Source organism: Podarcis pityusensis, assembly GCF_964106645.2.
Source record: "Podarcis pityusensis genome assembly, chromosome: 12".
NCBI lineage: Eukaryota > Metazoa > Chordata > Lepidosauria > Squamata > Lacertidae > Podarcis > Podarcis pityusensis.
This window is the reverse complement of record NC_138037.1, coordinates 43,497,937-43,523,489: the sequence shown is the minus strand read 5'-3', so window position 1 is coordinate 43,523,489 and position 25,553 is coordinate 43,497,937. Positions and strand designations below refer to the sequence as shown.

The window sequence follows — 25,553 nt, the reverse complement described above, 5'->3', positions numbered from 1 at the left end:
TGTTACTGTAAAACTTAATAAATTGCTTTAAAAAAAAAATGAAAGTGAATCAACATTAACATGCTTTACATTCAAATAACTTTCTCAGACATCTAATGAATATTTTTGTATCTTTTTTCCTTTTCACCCTATACACAGCTATAACAAGTAAAATCAAACGAGAAGAGACAGATACATGCCCAACAATACAACCTAACCAAGAAACAACAGAACATTTCCCCTAACTACATTATTTTTCTTAGTCACTCAAGTCATTTTTTTGTTTTGTTTTGTTTTTGCTGGAGTTCTTCTTTTTCTGAAAACCTCGAGTGCACTACCTCACCTGAAACAATCACGTTTATTAAAATAAAGTTTTTGTTCGGACTCTTATTGTACTCCAAAAGGGTTGTATGCTCATTTTTTGCATTTCTAACAAGTTACTGAGCTGAGGCAGCGAGAGTTAAAAGAATGAAAGTCACCACCAGACCAATGCAAACCAACAGTATTAATTCAACTAGGCATTAATTCAACATTGTGCACCTTCAGAAACTGAGCATGTTACCTAAAATAGCCTATTTATATCTGCTCCTCTACTAAATGTGATGATGCATACAGCATTACTATAAAAGTACAACAAACAGCCAGTTTTTAAAAGGAAGAGCATATAATATCAAGACCAGCTCCAGAGGGTGGCAAGGCTGGGCATTTTTCAGGACCCCCACACCAGGAAAGTGCCCACTGCACTAAGAGTGCCGCCATACACACACACACACACACACACACACACACACACATATAGCAAGCCCTATATGAGAAAACCAACACTTTAAATGAATTACAGCAGAAAGAATATGTTGTACATTAAGAGGTCATTGAAATAACAGTGGTGAATGAGACACAAAAAGCTTGATAGAGTTTCACAAGGAAAGTGTTCCAGAGTTGTGGCACCACCACAGAAAAGACACTGTTTCCCCTGTTCACTTCCAGGACATGAAGAACTGGCACAGAGAGATAGGGTTTTGATTGATCTTCATTCCAGGGCAAGCCTATATATATAAGACCTGAAGAATAAGGTGGTGGCTGTTTTTAATTATTATTCTCAATAGTAAGCGTACATGCAATTTCAGAAGCCCTATCAGTTTGGGCTGAGATTCAGATAATCTCAGAAAGCAACTTGAAAGCTATGGGAGCATTCGTTCCAAGTTCATTTGGAGTAGAATTAAGTCTCTCTCCAAGTTTTGCACATTTAATCCCGTTCATTCCCCTTCCTTCTGCATGAAGAGACTCCCATGAGCAAAGTGCCTTTCTGGATATGGTATGAATGCATGCACAGGAAAATGCTTCACGGAATGGTGTGCATGTGTTGGGAAGGTAAGAATATTACGCCCTGCGCCTGTGTGTGGACACAGCACCGCACTCCTGCCTGTGCATGCAGGGCTTCCACTGTTGGCCCTGACAACAGAACCACCTCTTTATAGAGTCCACAAGGAGGGGCTGATGCAGGCATCTCTCCCCTCAACAAATGACCATCACTGTGCAAACCAACTGCAATATCTACTCAGAGGGGAAGATCAAGTCTCATATGCAACTGCGTAAGTACACTCTGCTACTGTGCATGAAGATATATGAGCCATTGTCTGTACAGGCCACATGGATCACTCTCCCCTCTGATCATCTCTTCAGCATTCCACTCAAATGTATCACAATGAAAAGACACCCTCTCGTTTGTTCCCAAGGTTGAAAGGGGGGTGGACATAAGTAGAAATTGGAACCTACACACACACACACACACACACACACACACACACACTTCAACATAAGGACAGAATATATAAATAAATAAACCTACCACAGACGTAATGACAATATAGGATAACCGTCTCTCTTCCAAAATAGGACAACTGTCTCTCTTCCATATCTGCATCTTATTGGTATATTACAATAGCCCTAATTCACACATGCTTTTGATATTACTGCATTTAATCGCACACAGCTGCAGCTTATGAGAACTCTTAGAAAACAAAAAGGGTTTTTAAAAACTCAGCAAATTCTGGCGAAACTTTTGCTATTATTTACCCCTATAACCATTAGCAGTGTTTTCATCATGGGGTGGGGTGGGTGTGACAGGGCGGACACCAGTTGTTGTTGCTGTTTGAAATGGAGTATCAATTTGTGATAACTTGGAAAGAACACCGATGTGCATGAGGTTATGAACACACCATGAGCACGCATTGAATTCTGTTACAGTGGACCCTCGGGTTATGTAACCTTCGGGTAACGTAACTTTTGGGTTGCGAATGCGGCAAACCCGGAAGTGTATACTTCCAGTTTTGCCACGTGTGCATGTGCAGAAGCGCTCTATTGTGCCGCGCATGTGCTCAGAAGTGGCGCCTCTAGATGTGGACTTTACAGGGTACATACGGACCCCCAGAACAAATTAAGTTTGTATCCGGAGGGTCCACTGTATTTAGTTATTTAGTTATCTACTTGCTTCCGCAAGTAACACAGCAGTCTCAGTAGTGTACAATGAGGTCACAAAAGATACGCTCAGTTAAAATTAACTAAATTTAGAAAATTAACTAAAATTAGAAAACCCATCTTTAAATACCTGCTGAAATAAAATAAAAAAGGCTTCATCAAGTGCCTGAAGTTCAGCAGGAAGGGGATACGTCTGATCTCAGCCACAAATGAGCTCCACAGAACTGGGCCCACAATCTTGAACGCATGTGTTTTTTAAAGTGTATGTGACAGCAGTATATCAGAGTAACACTTGAAACCAAGTACATTTGCTCACCTGTCCCCTTGCCACCACTGCTGCTGCCTCTTCATCCTACTGTGGGTGTTCACATGAACATCCCTGGAACCTTCTATATACTTGTGATGGAGAAGATCTTGGTTTCTTCTATCCACTAACACCTCAAGTAGCAGGTAATGTGAAAGAACTTTGTGGCGAGACCCTAGAGCTGGGCTACAGCCAAGGTGGTGCCCATAGCGAATGTTGCAATAGGACACCTATCATACTTGACCACAAGTCATGCTTGCTGAGTCCAACCAATATCTGGAGAGCATCAGCTGCCTTAGAGAGCTGCTACAAGTCAAAGCAGACAATAAATAAGCTAAAAGCTCCTAGAGTTTATTACTAGAGGAAAAAAGCACCCCACACCTATTGCTTGAGATGGAAGCATCCTACCCTAGAAAAAGACGCGTAAGATGCTTGGTTCCACCAACAGGAGGCAATGGAATAGCCAGCCAGTAGCCACATCATCGACTAGCCACAAGAGAGAGCTTAAAGCGCATTCACAGCTCTGTGTACCTCTTTTGAATGACTACTTGTATTTTCCCATGATGGACTTAGATCGGGGTTGTGTATGAACTTGAAACTCCCTTCCAGAAGTACGACTAACGCAAAGCTAGACTAGAAGACATCCTATCATTTCAAAGTTAATGTTGTCCATTGCCTGTTACAATGAGACCCAAAGTGAACCCAAGGTGCTCTTTCTCATCTGCTTTTCATGCAAATCAGGGCACATTCTCGGAATTAAAGCGGCTGTTGACTCTTTAACTATGCTATGTGTAATATGCTGCTATGCATCAACAAATATTAATACTGGGTATTTGCTTTAGCAAGATCTTTATCCTCTGAACTTCAAGACCTGATTTGGCGAATGTGTACACGTGCATCTTTTTTTCAGGGGGCAAAACCATTTGCGTGTTTTATAAAGCACAGCCCTATGGCAGGCATAGGAGTATAAAGTTGACTGGGGTTTGGAGGCGAGGGGGAAATGCAGCTTCTCATTCACAACAACCTGAAAGAATCATCAAAACATGATTCAAACATGCCGTGCCCTTGATATCAACAGAAATAATTTTAAGCCAGTAAGTATGCGAAAATTATGTTGGACAAGTCTGCATTTCTCAGTTTCTAAGGGAAACAAATTTCATGCTTTCCTATTCCATATCAAAAATGATGGCATTGTGCCAAGGCTGGATGTTAATCCAAAAACTTTACTACAATCAAAGGTCAATCCATTATTATCCATGTATTTTAATAAAAGGTTGCTGCTCTGGCAGCTTTGTGAGACATTGAGAGGGGTGGGAGGTGGGGAGAAGAGAGGGAGACAGAAATGCTACCATTTATCAACCCAAACAAGGACTTAAGTGAATACCAACTTCATTCCTGGAAATGCATTTCTCTCTATTTGCACACATTTGCCTCTACTTTGGCACTATAAGCTCCAGCAAGACTTTTGAGCCCTGGCGGCTATCCAAGCTGCAGATGGTTTGAAATGCAGCCTGAAATCAGTGTGCGGTTGATGAAATACTCCTTACACCTGACCCCTACTTCACACCAGGCACCAACACACTAGCTGAACACTACCAGTCAGAAGAGGGGGGAAAAGCTTTGTCAGGCATCTTAGTATCTGGAAGTCTCTCCTCAAGGCATTTGGTAAAGCCAGATGGCCAAAACAGGGGGAAATGCAGTAAACTGAGAAACGAGCACTTGATTAGTTAGATGGGGGGAAAGAAAGCAGGAGGGTGGTTAGTTTTGTGGTATATTTTTTTTAATGGTGCATGGTTGTTATTGTTCTTAAAAGTGGGGAGCTCTTGCAAGTTTGCACAAGGGGGAGTTCATTTTATGTAAAACAGTGACTTAAAAATGCTTTTTAAAAAAGCAACCTGTTTTGGGAAAAACACCTTTTACATTTCTCAGAATTATACACACATTTCTGGTGATCTCCCTCCTATAAACTCATAGCTACTGGAGGTGATTTAGGGATAAGCAAAAGTAGCCGCACAAAAATTCTCAGCAGTGATATACAAAGCAATCTCTATCTTCCATTTGCTGCTTATGTGCCTATTGGGGTTGCTTTTCAGAGTCTTAGGGTTCCAAAGAAATAAAATCTCAATGCTGCATACAATATCCACATTCGTGTCATTGAAATAACATCTTTGCAATACATTTGTTCCCATGACATGATTACAACCTATACATCTGTTTCACTGTATTGCACACAGCTTCTTTCTGAAATTGCAGTTGTTTCATCCGAAAGCACAACTAAATGCCATGTGACTTAAGACAACATTCAAAATTTTCCCAAAGCAGACAATAGGCTAGAATTGAAAACCCAACACAGCTGATCTGAACGTACAGGTGAGCCGGACTATACTAATGGCCAATGTTTCATCCAGGCTTCAAATTATTAAGCCAATAACCATTCACATATAACCATCTGAACCGAAACACCACTGCTGAAAATAGTTACTCCCAAGTGAAGAAAACAGAACAGATTCAACTCCAATAACGAGCTTTGGTAGAATTGTTTCCAATATATAAATGCCAAATCCTTTCATCTCAAACACAAGCCACCAAACAGAAGGGACACCTCTTTCTTCTCATTGTTAGCAATGATTTGTGCTAGAGAGCGAAACAATCCCTTAATTTTATTAATTATGTTAACAGCACATAACCCACAGCAATAACATATATATTTTTAGCATGAGTTCCAAGCATACAGTAAATCATCCTGTTTTTGTGTGACGAGCATGAATCCCTTTTAAAATATGGTTTTGCAGTCTAAGGCCATATATTCTATTTTACTATGGAAGCAAAATGTGTTTGGATGGACTTAGATTCATAGCATGCCTGAAATAATTAGTCTGGGGATGAAGATTTGTCTACAAATGCTGCTATAATTTCAATCTAAATTAGCATGGACAATTCCCCATCAGAAAGAAGAAATTACATGACATTTTCACTAACGTGTGGGAAGGAGAGACATTTTTGAAAAAAGCACATGATCTTTATATCCGATTAGGCTGAGTTTGCCCAAACTTAACATTTATATTCTAACACAAAACATTTTATTTCAGGAACTCAAACCCAACTGCATGCATTCCGTATTCTGCAGAATGTCTAGGATAGGCGACCCATCTGATAACAATGGCTTAAGTGTGTAGAAAAAGGCAGACATTAATTTTGTAACAAATCCTGAAGTCAACATTTCATCTGGGCACCATATAAGAATACTTTAAAAACAACAGAGCCAGTGCCCATTTACACTGTAAATGTGCAGTGCAACCTTATTCATGTTTACTTGAAAGTAAGCCCCATTGTGGTCAGTGGGGCTTATGCACTTGCAAGTATGTTTATAATGGCAGCTTTCAAACTGTGAAGATTAAATAAATAAAAAACCTGGAGGAAAACATCGAAGATATACTGTATTGAAAAAGGCAAGCCACATTATTCGTGCTTCATGTGTTACACATTAATATCTTGCAGCTCTCTGTAATTTCTAATAACTGCACTGCCACTAACCTATGTATTGATTTTCAAATGGGAGTTCATATCGGTGCACATTCTGATTATATCATTTTGTTGAGTTCCCTCAATATTAATAGTGATATTCCTGGTATGGATGAAGTAATTTGGCAATACATTATTATCTATTTCTGTGATAATGATCACTTTTACAGTTATTTGGTTACCAAAATATTAGTCTGACAGAAATGATTGTTCTATTTTTTTTTTAAAGTCCTATAATCTGATGAATAGCTTCAAGGAAAAGATAGCCAGACATTGCCTGTCTGCACTGCTTTAAAATCTTTAGTAAGATACCGCAGAAACATGTATGTGTATTCATTGTATTGTATATCCATTATGTACATTTGTTTGGCTCTTGTTTGTGTGTGTTCATGAACAAACACATGTGTGTAGCTACTAACACACATGAAGTAAAAGAAAACTTAACGCTCTGTGTTCAGGTTTTTTCACTAGAATCCTGAACAACTTGTAACAATGTCTATATTTATGAATGTACCCACCTAATTCAACAGCAATAAAGAAGAAAAAAGCATGTTTTAAAAAATAATATTCATTTATACAGTGTTATATACTCTATTGCTAATCCATATTTTAATGCCTTTTTTTAATGCCAAATGCTTTGAAAGAATATTGGCATCCTCAAGGTATACTTTAAGAGAGCCCTTTTTAAAAAAAATGTCCCTGTACAAATGAATGGCTGTTATTATTTTTGACCCATCCACAAGGTTAGGCTTTCCCCAAAGCGTATTTTGCAAAGTAGAAACAAGGAGTTCCATAACAGGAAGAGTGGCTTCATTTCAACTACATCAGTAAAAGGCATGGAATGCCTCATCAAGTACTTGAAGCTATTGTTCTTTCAACAACAACAACAAAATCCCTATAAATTGTTCCCTGTCCTTCGCTTGCCAGGTTTTGAGGAATGCCATGTGCCTCCAAACAGTTAAAACTATAGACAATACTGTATAGCAGTCAAGCTAGCTACAGGCTTCTCTGAAGCAGCAGCAGCAGCAGCAGCAGTAGCAGCAATATATACCAAATCGTCACAGAGGTAAAATGCAATTTGAATCGACCTTGAGAAGGAGAAAAAGTGACAACAATTGTTCAAAAAGGGCTTGATGTGGCACAAAGATTCCTCAAGTACTGCAGTATACCAAATTAGTGGTACCCAGGTTAGAAACGAAAAAGGTTCTCATCACACATCCTTGTGAGTGTCGGATACCTAACTACACGCTTGTTGCTCAAGACTGGTCATTTCATATCCTGAGAGGTCAAACGATAAATCCAAACTGAAAAGTGATCCCAGAAGTGGTAAAAGTGAACACAGCAACAGAAAACCGTGATGATCTTGCCACACCCAGAACGAAAAGCACCGAATGCTCAGTCACCCCCCCCCAAAAAAAGCATTGCACCCCATGTGTTTCAACTGGCTCGTCAAACGTATTACAAGTTTGTATTCTCCCGGAAAAGCGTTCACATATGTTAATCAGCAATTCTGAGGTCAAACTTTGAGGTAGCAATTTTTCAAAAGATGGCATGAAAATGATTCATGTTTGCGAGCATGTGTGGGAGGGTGAGAGGCATAGCCGTATTTTGGAAAGTTCACTAATAATATAGGTTACCGGGAATAGAACTAAGCAGCAGCAATAGAAAAATATATACAATGCACTATTTAATTCATTTTGTGGTGGGGTGCAGTTCAGTCTTACTAGCAGATAAAGGCCGGGCTTGCTATTTGATGCACACACACACACACACACACACACACACACGTAAAACACAAATTGAGAAAGACACCTCAACCAGGGTTCCTGCTTTCTTTTTATAAGCAGCGAGCACTTATTTGCAAACCTTTCAAATACAACACAGTGCATGCTCATCCCATTATCAATGTTTAATAGAACCTCAGACCGGCAAGCACAAAAACTCCCAAGGATTTTATTAGGTCATCTCTCTGCCCTCCCTTAACCCCGGCCGGGCTTTCACATGTGTGTCAAATTAAAAGTTGGGAGTGCCCACAATGCCTCTCCTAACAGCAAAAAAATGCTTTTACCACTCCAAAGGCACACAAGCTCAGATCACCTTCCAAAGTCCCCTTAAACCCACCAGGCGCAGGGCTGACACTATCCAGACAGTTCCTGTCGCGTAATGAGGGTGCTACCTGGGTACTGCTGGTTCATTTTAATTAAAATAATGTGTGTGTCTATACACACACGTACACCTTCGCTCCCACCCACAAGCACAAATAAAAAGATCTCGACTAAACAAAACCTTTCCCCCCCTTCTTTTTTGCTTTTAACACACAGCAGATTGTTAAATCCATTCTGACCTTGCTAGTTCCATTGATTGTCATTGCCAGTATTAATAATAATAATGTTTTCTCTCCTTTGGCTGCATTTGTTGGGCATTAGTTCTACTCCTTCATGATTCAAAGAGAGAGAGAGACAGAGAGAGAGAGAGAGAGAGAGAGGAAGGAAGGAAGCAAGCATGCCTGTAATTTACGCCAATCAACTATCCATCATCCACTAAGTGCCTAATGGTATCATATCGACGCTGCTGGAGAACCCCAGGAAGTCCTGCTAGCAAGTACACCCACCACGTACCTTGGTTTGGAGATAATGAGGGTAATAGTAAGTGTACTGAGGGTACATTGGTTGCTGTTCCAAGCGTTTGCCCATGTAGCTGGAATCTTTATCTCCGATGCAGGGAAACTCGTTGACAAGACTGTAGAGCCTCAGGCCTTTCTTCCGCTTAAAACCCCACTATTCCTGACAGTACGGATGACTGGTGAGAGGCGCTCTTTTTTCTTTTCTTTTTTTGTGTCCAGACTTCCTTGCCTTCTAAACCGCTCGCTAGTTCCAAACACAGCAAGAAGCAAAAAAGGGGAAAAAAAGGTGGGGAAAAAGGTTTTTGTGTTTTTTAAAAAAAAATAATTAAAAATGAAGGGAAAAAATTGCAGAAGGAAGAATTTATAGCTAGAGAGATGTAAATATATTGTTGCGCTCTTCTTTCCACCCCTCCTCCCCACACAGCAGGGTTTTCCTGCCTCCCACCCGCTTTGGTTTGAAGTAATGTCAATTGCCAAGTGTCTGGAAAAGGTGCGCGGGGGGGGGGGAGGAGGAGGGGGGATTCCGGTTGGAGAAATCAGGAAGACCGGGTTAAAAACTCAGGATCTCTGCAGATCAGCGTCCTCGCAGATCCTTCTCCCTCCACCTTTTCCCCCCTCTTTTTTTTTTTGCCAAAAAGGGGGCGGGGAGAGGGTTTTTTTTTGTTTGTTGGGGGGGGGAAAGGGGGGAAGAAAAAGAAAAAGGGGGAAAGCAAAAAAAAAAAAAAAGGCGCCTTGGCTTGCGAGAGCCTAGTTGCTGCTGCCTCCCTTGCGGAGCGGCATGGTGTTTAAGGTCTCGCCTTGCCTTTCATTCAAACCCCCACCCCTCCTTCCTTCCCTCCAGCCGGTGGGTGGAACTCCGCGGCCAGCCTCTCCCTCGAGAAGCAGACGCAGTCCAGAAGGCTGCAGTATTTCCTCCAAGAAGGCTCGCTCCAGCCCCTGCTGCAAGCAAAGCCCCGCTTCCCTCTGCTGGCTATCGCAGAGAGCAGAGCGCTTTTACAGCAACGCTGCTGCTGCTGCTAAAACCCAGGGAAAGGAGGAGGAAGAGGAGGAGGAGGAAAGGAGGTGGGGGCGCTCAGCGATCGCATTTCTCAGCCTTCTCCCCTGTTTGCAGACTCTTCTCAAAGTTACCCGTGAAAACAGCAGCAGCAGCAGCAGCAGCACGGTAGCTGCCGCTTCAGAAGCAAAGTCAAGCCAGGGAAAGGAGAAGGGGGAAAGCCTGCCTGTCTCTTTAAATAACAATACTTGCCGCTGCCACTACTACCCAAGGCACTGGTGAAGCACCTCAAGACGGGGTTGAGGGTTTTGCCTGTATTTTGAAAGCTGGAGAGAGGGTTCCCCTAAATAGGACCTTTGCAACACCTCCAAGAAAACGGGCTGCGGGATTTTTAATTATCATTATTATTTCCACCCAAAAAGCGCACGCTAAAGCACAACACGCATCAGGAAAGTCCCTCCCAAAAGAGGCGAAAGAATGGGAAGCAGGCATTCAGGGCTGAAAACGGCTCCTGGAGAGATGCTTTGGCGAGACTGTGTGTTTCTTTTAGGAGGTTCAAAATTAAAAACCAGTCACTTCCACTTTGGGTGAACTTTTCGAGATCTACTGCAGCCTGGCTTAGCCAAATAGTGAGCCATATACTTCAGATGTGGATTGCTGTTAGTAGCGTTTGGGTCACTGACTCAGGATGTTGCTGGCTTGTGAAATTGAAGAGTCTGATCCTATGCCTATTTGCATAGCTGTCAACTTACAGATTTGAAAATAAGGGACCAGCAGCCTTGAAAAGGAGCCAGCAGCCAAAATAAGGGACCTGCAGCCTCACCTGTTCCAGGTACTCCAGTCTTCCTGTCCTCCTGCAGTCTGGTCAAACTCATGCTGGTAGCTTCGAGAACACTGTCCAACCAGCTTTGTAACCAGAGGTTCAGCTGAATAGAATCTTAATCACATGCACCACAAGGCCTATGCAGCCTCAACTTAAGATGGCTCCCCGGCCTGGCTTTGCACTCCAAAGTTTGCAGCAGCACGTGCAACAAAATGGCGTCCAGCATTCAAAAAACCCCTCAGCTTGCATTAACTAGCCACACACAAGGCATGGAAGCTCCACCCCACAGTCGTTCTTAGACTTCTTATTGGGTGAACAACTCAGCCAAGCAACACAGTTTGAGCCTCCCTCCTCCCTGGCCGGCAGGGAGGGAGGGAGAGGAGCTGCTTCCTTTGAAATTTAAGGAACATCATTTAAGGGACATTTAAGGGACATCCATCAATAAGGGACAGCAGCGGGACATGGCACTGGAATAAGGGACTGTCCCTTCAAATAAGGGACACTTGACTGCTATGTATTTGCTTGAAAATAAGTTCCACTAAATTCAATCCCTGCAAGTGGATCCCAACCTTAGAAGGAATTTGCATGCAAAGGGTTGCATCCAGGTAGTCGGTTTCCTGAGCCTTCATCCAGTTTTCTTTGCACAAAGTTTGCAGGAAGCTTAGACATCTCCAGTTGTTTCTTGAGGATTTCATTCTGATTTGTGTGCAGGGAGGATATATGATGTTGCACCAAGTAATTGTTACCCCGCACTTTCCAGTGCATCTTCTTCTGACGTTCCTTATCGCAACATGTCCAGTTTTGCAGGATTTTTTTCCTATCAAACCTGCTGGGTATGATTCAGCCAGTGTCTTCATGGGAGAATCTGGCAGGAAAACATGCTCTGCCATATTGAATTCAGCAAGATTTACTTATGAGTAGGCATGTATAGAACAACACTGTGTTTGAGGTGGTTCAAGTTCAGTGCTAGCTATTTCCAAGCAAGCATGTAAATGATTACACTCCTGTAAACCAAGAAGATAATTCTATATTATACTACACTGGATTGGATCCAGCTAGTCCCCTTTACATCCTGTTGACAAACTTAAGTCACACTGATTTCATCACTATCTTACATCCTTAGAATGGAATTGAAGCATCTGACTTAGTCTGCATCGAGCCTGATATATGGTCAACCCTGCAACATACATTGGGAACCTGGGCAGAAATATGATGAAGCAACCCTAAACATAATTGCTAGATTGTAAATCCCACTGCAATCAGTTGGACTTATGCCTGAATAGCCATGAACGGAATGGGGCTGTTGGGTTCTTAATTTATTCCTCACACATCTCTATTTATCAGAGCTAGTTCTCAACGCTCCATCATTCTCTGCTATTGTGAGTGTCCAATACAAGAGAGTACAAACTGCAGCTACACAGCTAAAATGACATGATTGGATACACACTTAATAAAAGAAAGCCCTACACTTAGGAGAACTCAGCTGTAGCAAAACTTGCTCTCCATACCTGATAGTTTGTGCACTGTCTCACTGACTGTGGGGTGTATATGAGAATTGTATTTCCATGCACAGTGATGCGCTGTACCAAATGTGGGTGGTGCTGTGGTCTAAACCACTGAGCCTCTTGGGCTTGCCGATCAGAAGTTCGATGGTTCGAATCTCTGTGACAGGGTGAGCTCTGTCGCAGCTCCTGCCAACCTAGCAGTTCGAAAGAACGCCAGTGCAAGTAGATAAATAGGTACCACTGTGGTGGGAAGGTAAATGATGTTTCTGTGCGCTCTGGTTTCTGTCACAGTGTCCCGTTGCGCCAGAAGCGGTTTAGTCATGCTGGCCACATGACCCAGAAAGCTGTCTGTGGACAAACGCCGGCTCCCTCAGCCTGAAAGTAAGATGAGTGCAACAACCCCACAGTTGCCTTTGACTGGACTTAACTGTCCAGGGGTCCTTTATCTTTTACCTTTACCTATACCCAACCCCTTCAGTTGCTGTCAACAGGAAAAGATTGTTGCAAACAAACACTTCCACTAATCCCACACAAACTAGTACGGTATTGGAACTGACTAGTGTAGATGCAAGAAGCTTCTGGTCTACTCAGTTTCACTCTGGAAGGAAACTTTTTCATCCCCAACCCTTTTAAAGGGCCAAATGAGCATGTTTGAAAATATTCACCTATCCTTCAACATCATGTTTATTAAATATTATTATTAAACCCCCAATACTTATAAAACTGAGTCAGACATCACAGCGCGAGAGCAAAGAGAAGACGCTATATTACTTCTCATAAGCGCTATCCAGTAAGCGCCACACTAAACAGTTAATAAAACCAATTATGCATATTAGAGCGGCAAAAACCTGCCAACAAGTTTTACCAGGAACAATGATGTACAACAACAAAATGAGAATGTGTGCAGTGGGCAACAATGTTTTTTACCAATGCCACATCTCAAGTCCATGGAAATATCTATTGTCTGTACACAGGCTATGTGTGTACAGACTCCTTTACACTGCCACTCCATTCATAGATTTATCTTCAGCTTTGCTGACTGAGATTTGTATATAAAAAGAAAATAAAACAGCACTGCAGCAGTGGTTCCTTTTGTTTTTATTTAAAGCATGTGTAATACCCCAGTTGGACTGTTGTCAGCTGCTATATTATCAAGCAAATTGTTAAAAGGAGGGGGAAGGGAATCTTTTTTCCATTATTTTTTTTTTAGGGGACACTTGTCAAGGCTGGATAGGGCTAAAATTAGACATGCCAGCTGTGTTTTGGTTTGTGGGCACATGCCTGCACGTGATATGGGCAAGCAAACATCATACTCTGCATCACATTGCCAGTCTGCTGTTATTGTACTAAGCTAACCAAATGTAAAAAAGGAAAGTATTAAGAAGAAGAAGAGTTTGGATTTGATATCCCGCCTTTCACTCCCTTTAAGGAATCTCAAAGCGGCTAACATTCTCCTTTCCCTTTCTCCCCCACAACAAACACTCTGTGAGGTGAGTGGGGCTGAGAGACTTCAGAGAAGTGTGACTAGCCCAAGGTCACCCAGCAGCTGCATGTGGAGGAGCGGGGAAGCGAACCCAGTTCACCAGATTACGAGACTACCGCTCTTAACCACTACACCACACTGGCTCTCTATTATTGAAGTATCGTGTAATTTAATACACTAAAATATGATATGATATGATATGATATGATATGATATATGATAAGGTGATAATCCAAAATATCAATATACAATAAATAACACTGATTAAACTGATAATATAACAATATGGTGCCTGCATTTCTAATGAATGCTCTGATGACTACTGGTGATCTGTGGATCTAAAAATGATGGCACTAGAACATGGGTAGGCAAACTAAGGCCTGGGGGCTGGATCCGGCCCCGTCGCCTTCTAAATCTGGCCCATGGACGGTCCAGGAATCAGCGTGTTTTTACATGAGTAGAATGTGTCCTTTTATTTAAAATGTATCTCTGGATTATTTGTGGGGCATAGGAATTCTTTCTTTTCTTTTTCAAAATATAGCCCCCCCCCCCTTACAAGGTCTGAGGGACAGTGGACCAGCCCCCTGCTGAAAAAGTCTGCTGACCCCTGCACTGGAATACTGTACACTGGTTCACAAATATCTAAATCCTCTATAGTAATAGTGAATGCTTCTCCCAAGTACCATACCTTATGTAACCAAAATGGCACCATCTACACACAATAGCTAAGTATCCGTGGGGTTGGGGGAAATCACAAGGCTTCCAGAAGTACAGACTATGGGGGGGGGGGATACTCCACACAGCAACATTTTGTTACAGATCCAACTTGTTTCAGGTTCGACTGAGAGCTTTAGTATCACTTCGTCTCCCTCTTAAAATTACAGCCTGTCATGTTTGGTGAGTTTGTTGTCAGGTGATTGCTTTGCCATTATTTACTTTGAAAAGTAATCTTTAGGACACTGTTTAACTAGTTAAAGCCTCACTGGATGAACAGCGTCCGTCGCTGCAAAACGTTAAGGAGTACTCTCTGTGTTTCCAAAACTTACAGCTGTGAGAAAATGCTGGAAAATGTGACACAAGTGTGCCATAAAGTTTTGGAAACTTAAGGCTAATAAAAAAGAAACCAAAATGTATTTAGTCTAAGACTTAGGATCAAAGTATACTAAAGCAAGCAGAGGACTTATTCAAGGCAGCAGGTTTCAAGTCATTTGTGTTATGGTGCCTTGCAGAAGGTTATTTGTACAGCAGATGGTTGGCTAATAGTCCCAGGATGATCTCCTGATGCTTCATGAATGGATGTGCTCTTGGTAGCTGGGAATCCATCTGAGTTTGGGTAGAATAGATCTTTCATCTAACACAGGGGCAGGGAACCTGTAGACTTCCATGTTTTTAGACTCCAACTCCGATCAGCCCCTGCTAGCCTGGCCAATGGTCACAGACAGAGGGAGTTGTAGCCCAACAACTTCTAGATCTAGCAGAAAGAGGCACTAAAATAATAATACCTTTATTGTCAATGTACAACCTGTGTAGAATGAAATTAACCGAGTCTCCCTCCCAAACAAACAAACACTCAATCTCTTTTTAATTTTTTTTTAAATTATTGATACAATAAGAAAAAAGAAAAAAACACAAATACCAAATTACACACAGGAATAACCATAGACACATAATTTTCTTAACAAACAATAAAACATATATTGGTCTTAACACTAAAGACCCAACCTCCCGTCTATTCCATATTTCGATTTCATATTACTTATTGCCAATACACATTTTTTCATAATTAAACTTTTTCTTTTCGAGAGCCAGTGTGGTGTAGTGGTTAAGAGCGCTGGATTTGTAATCTGGGGAACCGGGTTCACGTCTCCACTCCTCCACATGCAGCTGCTGGGTGACCTTGGGCTAGTCACACTTCTTGAAGGCTCTCAGCCCCACTCATCTCTCAGAGTGTTTGTTATGGGGGAGGAAGGGAAAGGAGAATGTTAGCCGCTTTGAGACTCCTTCGGGTAGTGATAAAGCGGGATATCAAATCCAAACTCTTCTTCTTCTCTAATATATCTAATTTCTTAGATCTACCTTGCAACTATTACTGAAGTTCCTCGAATGCTGCTACAGAATTTATACTATATTTATTTTTCAAATATTCTTTGAAAACCTCCCATTTTGAAACAAATTCCTGTTTTGATTTATTCTTTATTTTTTCTGATAAACCGTCTAATTCGGCATATTCTGTCAGCTTTTGGATCCAATATTGTATAGAGGGGATTTCATTACTCTTCCATTTTGCCGCGATCAGAACTCTTGCTGCCGCTGTCGCATATAAAAAGATACCCTTCCTTTTTTGCGGAATATCCAAATCTGTTATTCCCAGGAGGTAGGCCTCTGTTTTTTTGTTGAAAGAGATCTTTAGCATTCTGCATGGATACTCTCCCAGAATACCTGTATTTTCCTACATATCCACCACACATGGTAGAAAGTTCCTGAGTCTCCGCATCTCCAACAATTACTTGACACATTTTTATACATTTTCGAAAGTTTCCATGGTGTTAGGTACCATCGGTGTTGCATTTTTTTGAAAGTTCTCTCTAATCGTATAACAATTTGTGAATTTCCAATTGATCTTCCATAAGTTTTCCCATTGGGAAACACTCAATCTCATTGCACTCTGTGTGCTTGTCGCACAACACACTAACCCTGAAAGTCAGTTGCACTATATTATTTTCTGTTCAGCAGCCTAACAGCCCACGGATAGAAACTGCTTTTTAGCCTGTTGATATGACTGATTATACTTCTAGATCTCCTACCCGAGGTTAGAAGATTAAAGAGGTGCTCTCCTGGGTGTGAATCGTTCCTGAGAATTTTTCTCGCTCTCCTAAGGCAACGATCCCTTGCAATGTCATCTAGCGGGCTCAGGGGACAGCCCATGATATCATGTGCTGTGTTCACCACCCTCTGTAAAGACTTTCTGTCCGTGGCTGTCAAGCCAATGTACCACACTGTGATACAACATGAGAGGACACTTTCTATTGTGGACTGGTAGAAGGAAGTCATCAATTGTTGTTTAACATTGTTCTTTCACAAGACCCTGAGAAAATCTTCCACTGCCTCCCGCAGTTTGGTCAAACTCATGTTGGTAGCTTCAAGAACACTGTCCAACCATCTCATCCTCTGTCATCCCCTTCTCCTTGTGTCCTCCATCTTTCCCAACATCAGGGTCTTTTCCAGGGAGTCTTCTCTTCTCATGAGTATTGGAGCCTCAGCTTCAGGATCCGTCCTTCCAGTGAGCACTCAGGGCTGATTTCCTTAAGAATGGATCGGTTTGATCTTCTTGCAGTCCATGGGACTCTCAAGAGTTTCCTCCAGCACCATAATTCAAAAGCATCAATTCTTCAGCGATCAGCCTTCTTTATGGTCCATCTCTCACTTCCATACATCACTACTGGGAAAACCAAAGTTTTAACCATGCGGACCTTTGTCGGCAAGGTGATGTCTCTACTTTTTAAGATGCTGTCTATGTTTGTCATCGCTTTTCTCCCAAGAAGCAGGCGTCTCTTGCAATTTCATGACTGTGTGGGTAGCATGCCTTATTTTAGCCCCACTACATTAGGCAAGGACATATCCTGCATTAGATAAAACCCTGAAGTTGACCTTGCATCATAAATACCAATAATGCAACAAAGAAGAGCTTTGGGCAGGTATGGACCTTGAACCTAGCTGTATGGAATGTCATCGTTATATCTGCCTCTAAGTTCTCTACACCAGGATAACTTTTTGTTGCCCTAAAACACCTGCTCCACTTCCACACAGTATCCTTTACATGCACTGCTTTGATTAGATTGTCATCCTCCGCCCCCTTTTTGGCTGGAGTTTGACTATCATGTGTTCTACTAAATTCCCAATCAATCAAATCACAAAGCAATGCTCCATTTGTAGCCAGAACGCAAGTTCAACAACTTTATGTTTTCTTTGGTTCTGAACCCAAAGAATCCTCTTGTCTCCCGTTACAACATTATCCTACAATCTTTCAGCAATGGATAATGATGAATCGTGTCAGTATGCAGCAGCCTTTCCCAAGCTTTTAACCATATTCTGTGCTCAGTTACTATGACTTCAGAGGCTTCTACTTTATAACCTGCATCTGAAAACAGTGATAATCCAGTTAAAGTCTGCTCTCATGATATTTTCATGACATGTGAAGGAACTTGCTGCTGCTTTCAGTTTTGCTATGTAGGCAGTAAAAAGTATGTGGCGCAATATGCCCCAAGCCATTGTCTCCATAGAGACGTTTAACCCCCCGGGGAAGCACCTGTATAATACTTTAGAAAAGATCTTGTTTCCTACATAAATTCAGTCAGGTTAAGGGGAAATGAATACATATGGAATATGGGCAATGTAATAGCTTAACTGTATGGAGCTGGCCCATGGGGATCCATTTCAGATGCTCTTTTTGCTGGCATTCACCCCGACTCCTTGTTAATTTCACAATATAGACTCTTCAACACTAAACCTCTACTTTCTTTTGTCATGGCTGGTGATCAGGTGGCAAATGAGGAGCTGAACCACAAAGCAAACAAGGAGCCTGAGAGCTGATCAGGTGGAGGAGCCAGCCAGAGTCTGCAGTTTTATGGGACCAGATGAATCCCCATTCACCTTTTGTATGTATCACCTGATCTTTGTTGAGCTGTCAGCCACAGTAGCACTCTATAGCCATGAACAGCAGTGTTGCTTAAGTTCAACAGAGATCAGACCAGCAGCTATGTCCTCTTGCCAGCTGCTATGGTTATACAGAGGGGCTGGGTCCTGCTGCCAGAGTTTCCAATTCAATAACCCCAACACTTTTACCACACTAGCAGTGGAATAAAACTGTACCAAATGAGAGTGCCACTCCTTTCTACAGAGCTTGGCTCCTTGGAAATTACCCCTCTTCAACAAACAGTAAAAGCTACAGTGCAAGAAAATGAGTGATGGGTTAACCCACTGCCACAGTACATGTCATGTTGAGTCAAAATTTTCCCCCTAAATGAGGAAAAAGCTTGGCTTACTTCTGGGCAAGGTGATTGAGCGGGTGGTTGCTGAACAACTCCAGGCACTCCTGGAGGATGCAGACCATTTGGATCCCTTCCAATCGGGATTCAGTCCTCATCATGGGACTGAAACTGCCTTGTTCACACTGGTTGATGATCTCCGGTGGGCTAGGGACCAAGGTTAGAGCTGTTTCCTAGTTCTGCTGGATCTCTCAACGGCTTTTGATACAATCAATCGTAACATCCTTCTGGACTGTCTAGAGGAGCTGGGAGCTGGGGGCACTGTTATAGAGTGGTTCCGCTCCTTCCTCCTGGGCCATGTCCAGAAAGTGGTGGTGGGAGATGAGTGTTCAGACTCCTGGGCCCTCACTTGTGGGGTGCCTCAGGGTTCTGTCCTCTCCCCCATGCTTTTTAACATTTACATGAAGCCGCTGGGAGAAATCATCAGGGGGTTTGGGCTGGGTGTCCATCAATATGCGGATGATACCCAGCTCTACCCCTCTTTTAAATTGGAACAAGTGAAGGCAGTTAAGGTCCTGTGTGAGTGCCCTGGAGGCGGTTGGAGGATGGATGGCGGCTAGACCTGGTATGAAGGCTGAGACCCTACCTGCCCGCGGACTATCTCACCAGAGTGGTACATGCTCTAGTTATCTCCCGCTTGGACAGTAGTGCAATGCACTCCTGCTTGGACAGAGTGCAATGCGCTCTAAGTGGGGCTACCTTTGAAGGTGACCCAGAAACTACAACTAATCCAGAATGCGGCAGCTAGACTGGTGACTGGGAGTGGCCCCCAGGACCACATAACACCGGTCCTGAGAGATCTGCATTGGCTCCCAGTACGTTTCTGAGCACAATTCAAAGTGTTGGTGCTGACCTTTAAAGCCCTAAACGGCCTCGGTCCGGTATACCTGAAGGAGCGTCTCCACCCCCATCGTTCTGCCCGGACGCTGAGGTGTAGTGCTGAGGGCCTTCTGGCGGTTCCCTTACTGCAAGAAGCAAAGCTACCTGACATTTAGAAAACATCTGAAGGCAGCCCTGTTTAGGGAAGTTTTAAATGTGTGACATTTTAATGTATTTTAATCTTTGTTGGAAGCTGCCCAGAGTGGCTGGGGAAACCCAGCCGGATGGGCGGGGTACAAATAATAAATTATTATTATTATTATTATTATTATTCAAATCTGTAACCTCAAGAGGCCCAAAATAACATCCAGAACCTCCTCCTTCTATGAACTACACATACCCATCTAGATGGCAGATGCAGCAATTCTTCAGTCTCAAGGAGACAGAAGGTGGTTTGTCCAGTCTTTCTCTGCCAATTGAGTGTGTTGCACAGCAGCCTGCCAGTGGACCCAATATCTCGGTGGATCTTGGGAAAGACAGTTCCCCTTAAACTCAATAGCCCTCGGAGAAACACATCAGCAAAAACATCAATGTAATAGCTGTAATTGACATTGATAAACAAAGGGACATTCTGATTACAGAACAGATTGCTGTATCTGGTTGGGTGTCTAGACTTGAAACCAACGAGAAATCATCAAGTAGTTGGAAATTCAAAGCCACGGGCTGGGTGTATTTCCTGGGAGATCAGGGTTCAAATCCTCACTCAGCCATGAAGCTCATTTGGTGACCTTGGGCCAGTCACTGTCTCTTAGCCTCACAGGGTTGTCACATGGATAAAATGGGGAGGGCTGGGGAAACCATGTCTGTGACCTTAAGCTCCTTGCAGGAAAGGTGGAATACAAGTTAAACAGCTAACATCAGCTTATCACTAAAGGCTACGCAGCTGCCTCTGATCACAATAAATAGACAAGCAAGCAAGCCTCTGAAAAAGTCAAAAACAAAAAGTTTATGTATGTCAACTCCCAAACTGGCCTTATGATGAAGTGTTACATTTTTAGTTAGGGGCAGAGGGGCAAGAAGTGGAGGACATGACAGAGATGTATACAGTTAATCATGGTATAGAGAAAGTGGACAGGGAAAGATTTCTTTCTTCCTCTCATAATAACAGGGCCCAGGGTCACCTATTTGAACTGAATGCTAAGAGTCAGGATGGACAAGAGGCTGTACATTTTCACATAAAGGTAAAGGGACCCCTGACCATTAGGTCCAGTCGTGGGCAACTCTGGGGTTGCGGCGCTCATCTCGCTTTATTGGCCGAGGGAGCTGGCGTATAGCTTCTGGGTCATGTGGCCAGCATGACTAAGCCGCTTCTGGTGAACCAGACCAGTGCACGGAAACGCCGTTTACCTTCCACCGGAGCGGTACCTATTTATCTACTTGCACTTCATGCTTTCGAACTGCTAGGTTGGCAGGAGCAGGGACTGAGCAACGGGAGCTCACTCCATTACGGGGATTCGAACTGCTGACCTTCTGATCGGCAAGCCCTAGGCTCTGTGGCACCACCCACATTTTCACATGGTGGTATGGAATTTGCTGTCAAAAGATGTGGTGATAGGGACCAACTTGGGCGGCTTTTGAAAAGCTATTCCATGCAAAACAAGGTTCCTTAATGGCTCTGAATCATGCTGGTTATATACTCCCTCCAGGATCAGAGGTGACACATGACTCTGAGTAGCAGTTACTGGGGAGAAAAAGTGGGAGAGTGGTGTTGCCGTGATGATCTCCTTGTAGGCTTCCCATAGGCATCTATGAGAAATAGGATCCTGGACTAGAATGGTCTGAGCCAACAGGGCTCTCCTTATGGCACAGAATCATAGAGTTGGAAGGGAGCACGAGGGTCAGCTGGTCCCAACTCCCTTGCAATGGAATTTTTTGGTCATGTTGTTATATCATAGCTGTATACCCGAGTTATATAAAAATCAACTCAAGGTTGTAATCAGCAATCACAGCTAATCTTAGTAACTGGGTAAAGAGAAAAGATTTCAAGATGAAAAACCATTTGCTTCAACCTACCAGGAGTTTACTGTATTGTCTATAGTACGTGGGAGTGAAATTCTTTATACAGTATGACCAAACAAACAAACAAACAAAAAGAAAGATTTGATTCCCCAAGATGCTAGGCGTTCTTAATTTCCACTGAAGTCACTTCATGGAATGGGGCCCTTGGTGAGTTGACAAATGGAATAAAAATGTGAATGCGATTTGAAGAAAATGTGAGCGACTGAAGGGGGAAATAAATTTTGGGGTGGAATGCAGATAAACAGTTATGAAAGCAAATTCAGATAACGGGAGCTGCTCAAATGCTGCTGGTGCTAGAAAATGTAAAAAAAGAAAAAAATCCATCTGCAAAATATAGACATCAAAAAGATCATCTGTGACTCAGGAGCACACTGCTTAAATAGAAATCCCTTCATTTTCTGCCCTGTGCATCTGAATAACAGAATCAAATTGTGAGCTCAAATAGAAGTTTGCCTGCAGAGCGAGCGCTAAGTGTCAATGCTTCAGCAAAGAAAAGGCAAGCTGTTCAGTCCCAGTAAGCAACAGCTGGCTAACTTAAGAACTTTCTTTCCCCGCTTTGGATGGCTACGATCAGCTCAAGAATGAACCCACTTGTGAGCAGCCTAGGAAGCAAAAGCCCGCAAGTGAGTAGAATTCCAATGCACCTGAAAGTAAAACCTGAATCTTAATACCACCTGCAAAGGGAAACCTCATCATGCAATTGCCAGCACCAATTAATCCAACATTTTACTGGTGCATGGCCAAGGGGCAAGTTGACTTCAAGGAGCAGAGCCAATGAGGTAGAAACACGGAAGAAGTGAGTCCAGGACCTCCCCACACGGGATGCAGGCATGGAGAGGGTGCAAGTGAATATACATAAAGGCATTTATCACTTCTGTTTACTCCATGCTGTTCTGCCGAGCTGTAAAGTACAAATCAAGTAGCTCAATCAGTAGAGTATGGGATTCTTAATCTCAAGGTCATGGGTTCAAGCCCCACGTTGGAGAAAAAACCCATGTTGGGCATTGCAGAGGGTTGGACTAGATAATCCTCATGGTCCCTTCCAACTCTACAATTCTATTATTCGATGAAAAGCAAAACAAAGGGGCGTAAGTAGGCTGAAAGACAGCACTCAACACACCACTTTTTCAAAATGGATGGGATAAAATCCACTTTTCTCCAAGACCTGACCTTTAATTTCTGCCTCCACCTAGGAGGCCAGTATCTTTAAAAATGAAAAATTGGCAGCCTTAGTCTCAGATCAGATTAACTTAATCTCAGATCAAACACATTAACTATAGATGTTTCAAGATGGCAGCTTCTCATGACACACTGGGGAGCACAGGAAGTAATAATAATAATTATTATTTTATTATTTTTACCCTGCCCATCTGACTGGGTTGCCCCAGCCACTCTGTGTATCCATAGTGTATCCAAGTACAGTGGTACCTCACATTACATACGCCTCAGGTTACAGACGCTTCAGGTTACAGACTCTGCTAACCCAGAAATAGTGCTTCAGGTTAAGAACTTTGCTTCAGGATGAGAACAGAAATCGTGCTCCAGCAGCGCGGCAGCAGCGGGAGGCCCCATTAGCTAAAGTGGTGCTTCAGGTTAAGAACAGTTTCAGGTTAAGTACGGACCTCCAGAATGAATTAAGTACTTAACCTGAGGTACCACTGTAAAAGGGAATTATCTTTACTTATCCCCCCACCTACCCTTTCCATGATGAGCTCTGCCCTTTCTGAACCCAGTTGTGGAAGACTTCTGCATTATCTGCAGAACTCATGCTAGATCTGTTTTGGCTCAAAGTGCAGACCAATGGGAAGCTTCAACTGGTTAGGTGAATCCTGCCCATAAGCAGTATTCATGCACCTAAGCTAAGAAGAAATCACTATGAATCCAACCCTCCTTTAAAGCAGGAGTGTAATATTCTCGAAGCATTATCCAACATCAAAATAACATCAAAGCTGTCTAAAGGAAAGCTAATGCAAAAATGCTCATCTTCAGCATCTGAAAGCAATCTGCCATCTACTAAAGAAATATAAGAGTTAAAAGACACAATACTCAGATAAGTATGATATTGAGCTTATATTTTGACATCATCTTTATGCTTTTATTTTTCTTTTTTTAAGAGCTGTTTTCTAAAGAGTCCGCAATGATGTCTGACAGCTTGTTTAAAATGGGTTACAAGAAGAATACTGATTTTATTTCTCGTCTTGTCAACGTATTCAATTCAAATACTTTCAAACTCAGATGTACCAATGCAATCTTTGGAATCTTGTAGTTCATTCAACAATCTGTATCCTCTCTCTCCACCTCCTCCCCAATTAAACTGACTAAAATCCCAGCAGCAAGATGCAACAGGATCAAGATTTCTACAAATCAACAGCATCAGATGCAGTAGTTTCCTAGTAATAAAATCTGGTAACGACTTAAGTCTCCATGTGAAGTAGGGAGTCTTTGATGCATATGTGCTCTGAAGTGCAACATATTTAAAAGTAGCACTTTGTTTTATTGTAGTTATACTGAAATTCAGAACAGGACGTTTGGAGGGCAAAATTCCAGAGAGGGGTAGGATTCAAAGGCAGTGGTATTTTCCTCCCCATCAACCAAAACTTGGGGTAGAGATTGTATACCACTTGGTAGAAGACCCTCTCTGACCCTCTCTGCATTGCTGGAAGATGTTGCACACTTGCTGTCCTGTCATTCCAATGTAATTTGTTAACAACAAAAGAGTTTTAAAGGCTCTGAGCGGCTTAGGACTACAATACCAGAGGACAAACTTCCTTTGTGTAAACCTGCCCACTTTCTGACTTTATCTAGTCTTCCAGTGCTTCGAACAAACTACTTCATATTCATTAATTCAAATATTTCTGCATTACACTTGAAAGTAGTTCCTATGACTTCCAGGTGAAATGAATGTGCATTTATTTACTTTTTGCAGTGGAACTTGGGGTGATTTTTAATTCAATTCAATTTTCAGCTTAAGGATCATTAGGAAGGAGGTCATTGATGCTCAGGGCCTGTACAGGTATTCATTACAAGCCCCAAGCTACTCAGTAAATAACTGCTGCAGGTTGACTGAAAAGGTGTGCTGTAAAACTTAAATATTTATTTCATAGCAGACAGGAAGAATATTGCTCATGTGCTGGGGCTGCAAATGTGCTAATGCAAACTTCTCCATCATGGTTATCCCTAGATGTTTTGTACTACAACTTCCATAATCTCTTACCATTGGCCATGCCGGCTGGGGCTGAGTTGAGTTGGCATACAAAAACATCTGGAGGGCCACAGTATTCCCATCCCCGAACTAAAAAATGGGTGGGCCTCTTGTAGTCCTTTTTCTAGAATCCCTCATGGTCCATTATTGTACAAAGCAAGAGGTCCATCTGCAAAGTATAAGGGGTCCATCAGGATTTTACAATTTTATCCTTCTTGAGTTACCCAAAAGTCACTATAGAAAGGCAAGCACTTGCAGCACTACAGACAGCTCCTGCTGAGCAACTCACTGCAATGAAGGCTAGAGGTGAACTGAGGCCTGGTGAACTTCAGTCTCCAGTACACCCTGCTAACTCCACCTTCCATCCCCATGTGGAGAGATAAGAGTGGAATGGTGTTTGCCCACCATTGGACCTGCCCATGTATGCAGCTTCCCAGCTTACTGTCCACTGTCCCATGCAACCTTCAATGATTTATTTTTAGTAAAAGTTGCCCACCCCTGCTGTATAACATGGACAATGCACTTGTGGGTCCTTATTTTCTATCCTGTTCAATCTTTGGAGAAATCCAGAAGCTTGATGAAAAGTTTTCTGGCTAATGGAACTAGACAACCTTGTCACCAAGCTCATAAAGTAAAGGAGGGAATAGAATCAAGTATCTCTTAATGTATAATTAAATGCCTTAACCATTCTTTTCTC

At 42.4% G+C, this 25,553-nt stretch overlaps 1 protein-coding gene across 9 annotated transcripts in view; it reads right to left on the bottom strand.

Moving 5' to 3' along the window:
• Positions 1-25,553, bottom strand: part of RBMS3 (RNA binding motif single stranded interacting protein 3) — a gene marked incomplete at its 3' end in the record, with an annotated part of 764,091 nt that overhangs the window by 481,060 nt on the left and 257,478 nt on the right. For 2 of the 9 annotated variants that reach the window (XM_080974858.1, XM_080974859.1), the window contains exon 1: positions 8,902-9,156. The exons of 6 other annotated variants lie outside the window; for them this stretch is intronic. In XM_080974858.1, coding sequence (XP_080830984.1) covers positions 8,902-8,976 — 75 coding nt within the window. In that variant the 5' untranslated portion in view covers positions 8,977-9,156. Of the gene's footprint in view, positions 1-8,627; positions 8,667-8,901; positions 9,157-25,553 lie in introns of those variants that run through there. One more of the 9 variants, XM_080974860.1, reaches the window with a different exon arrangement.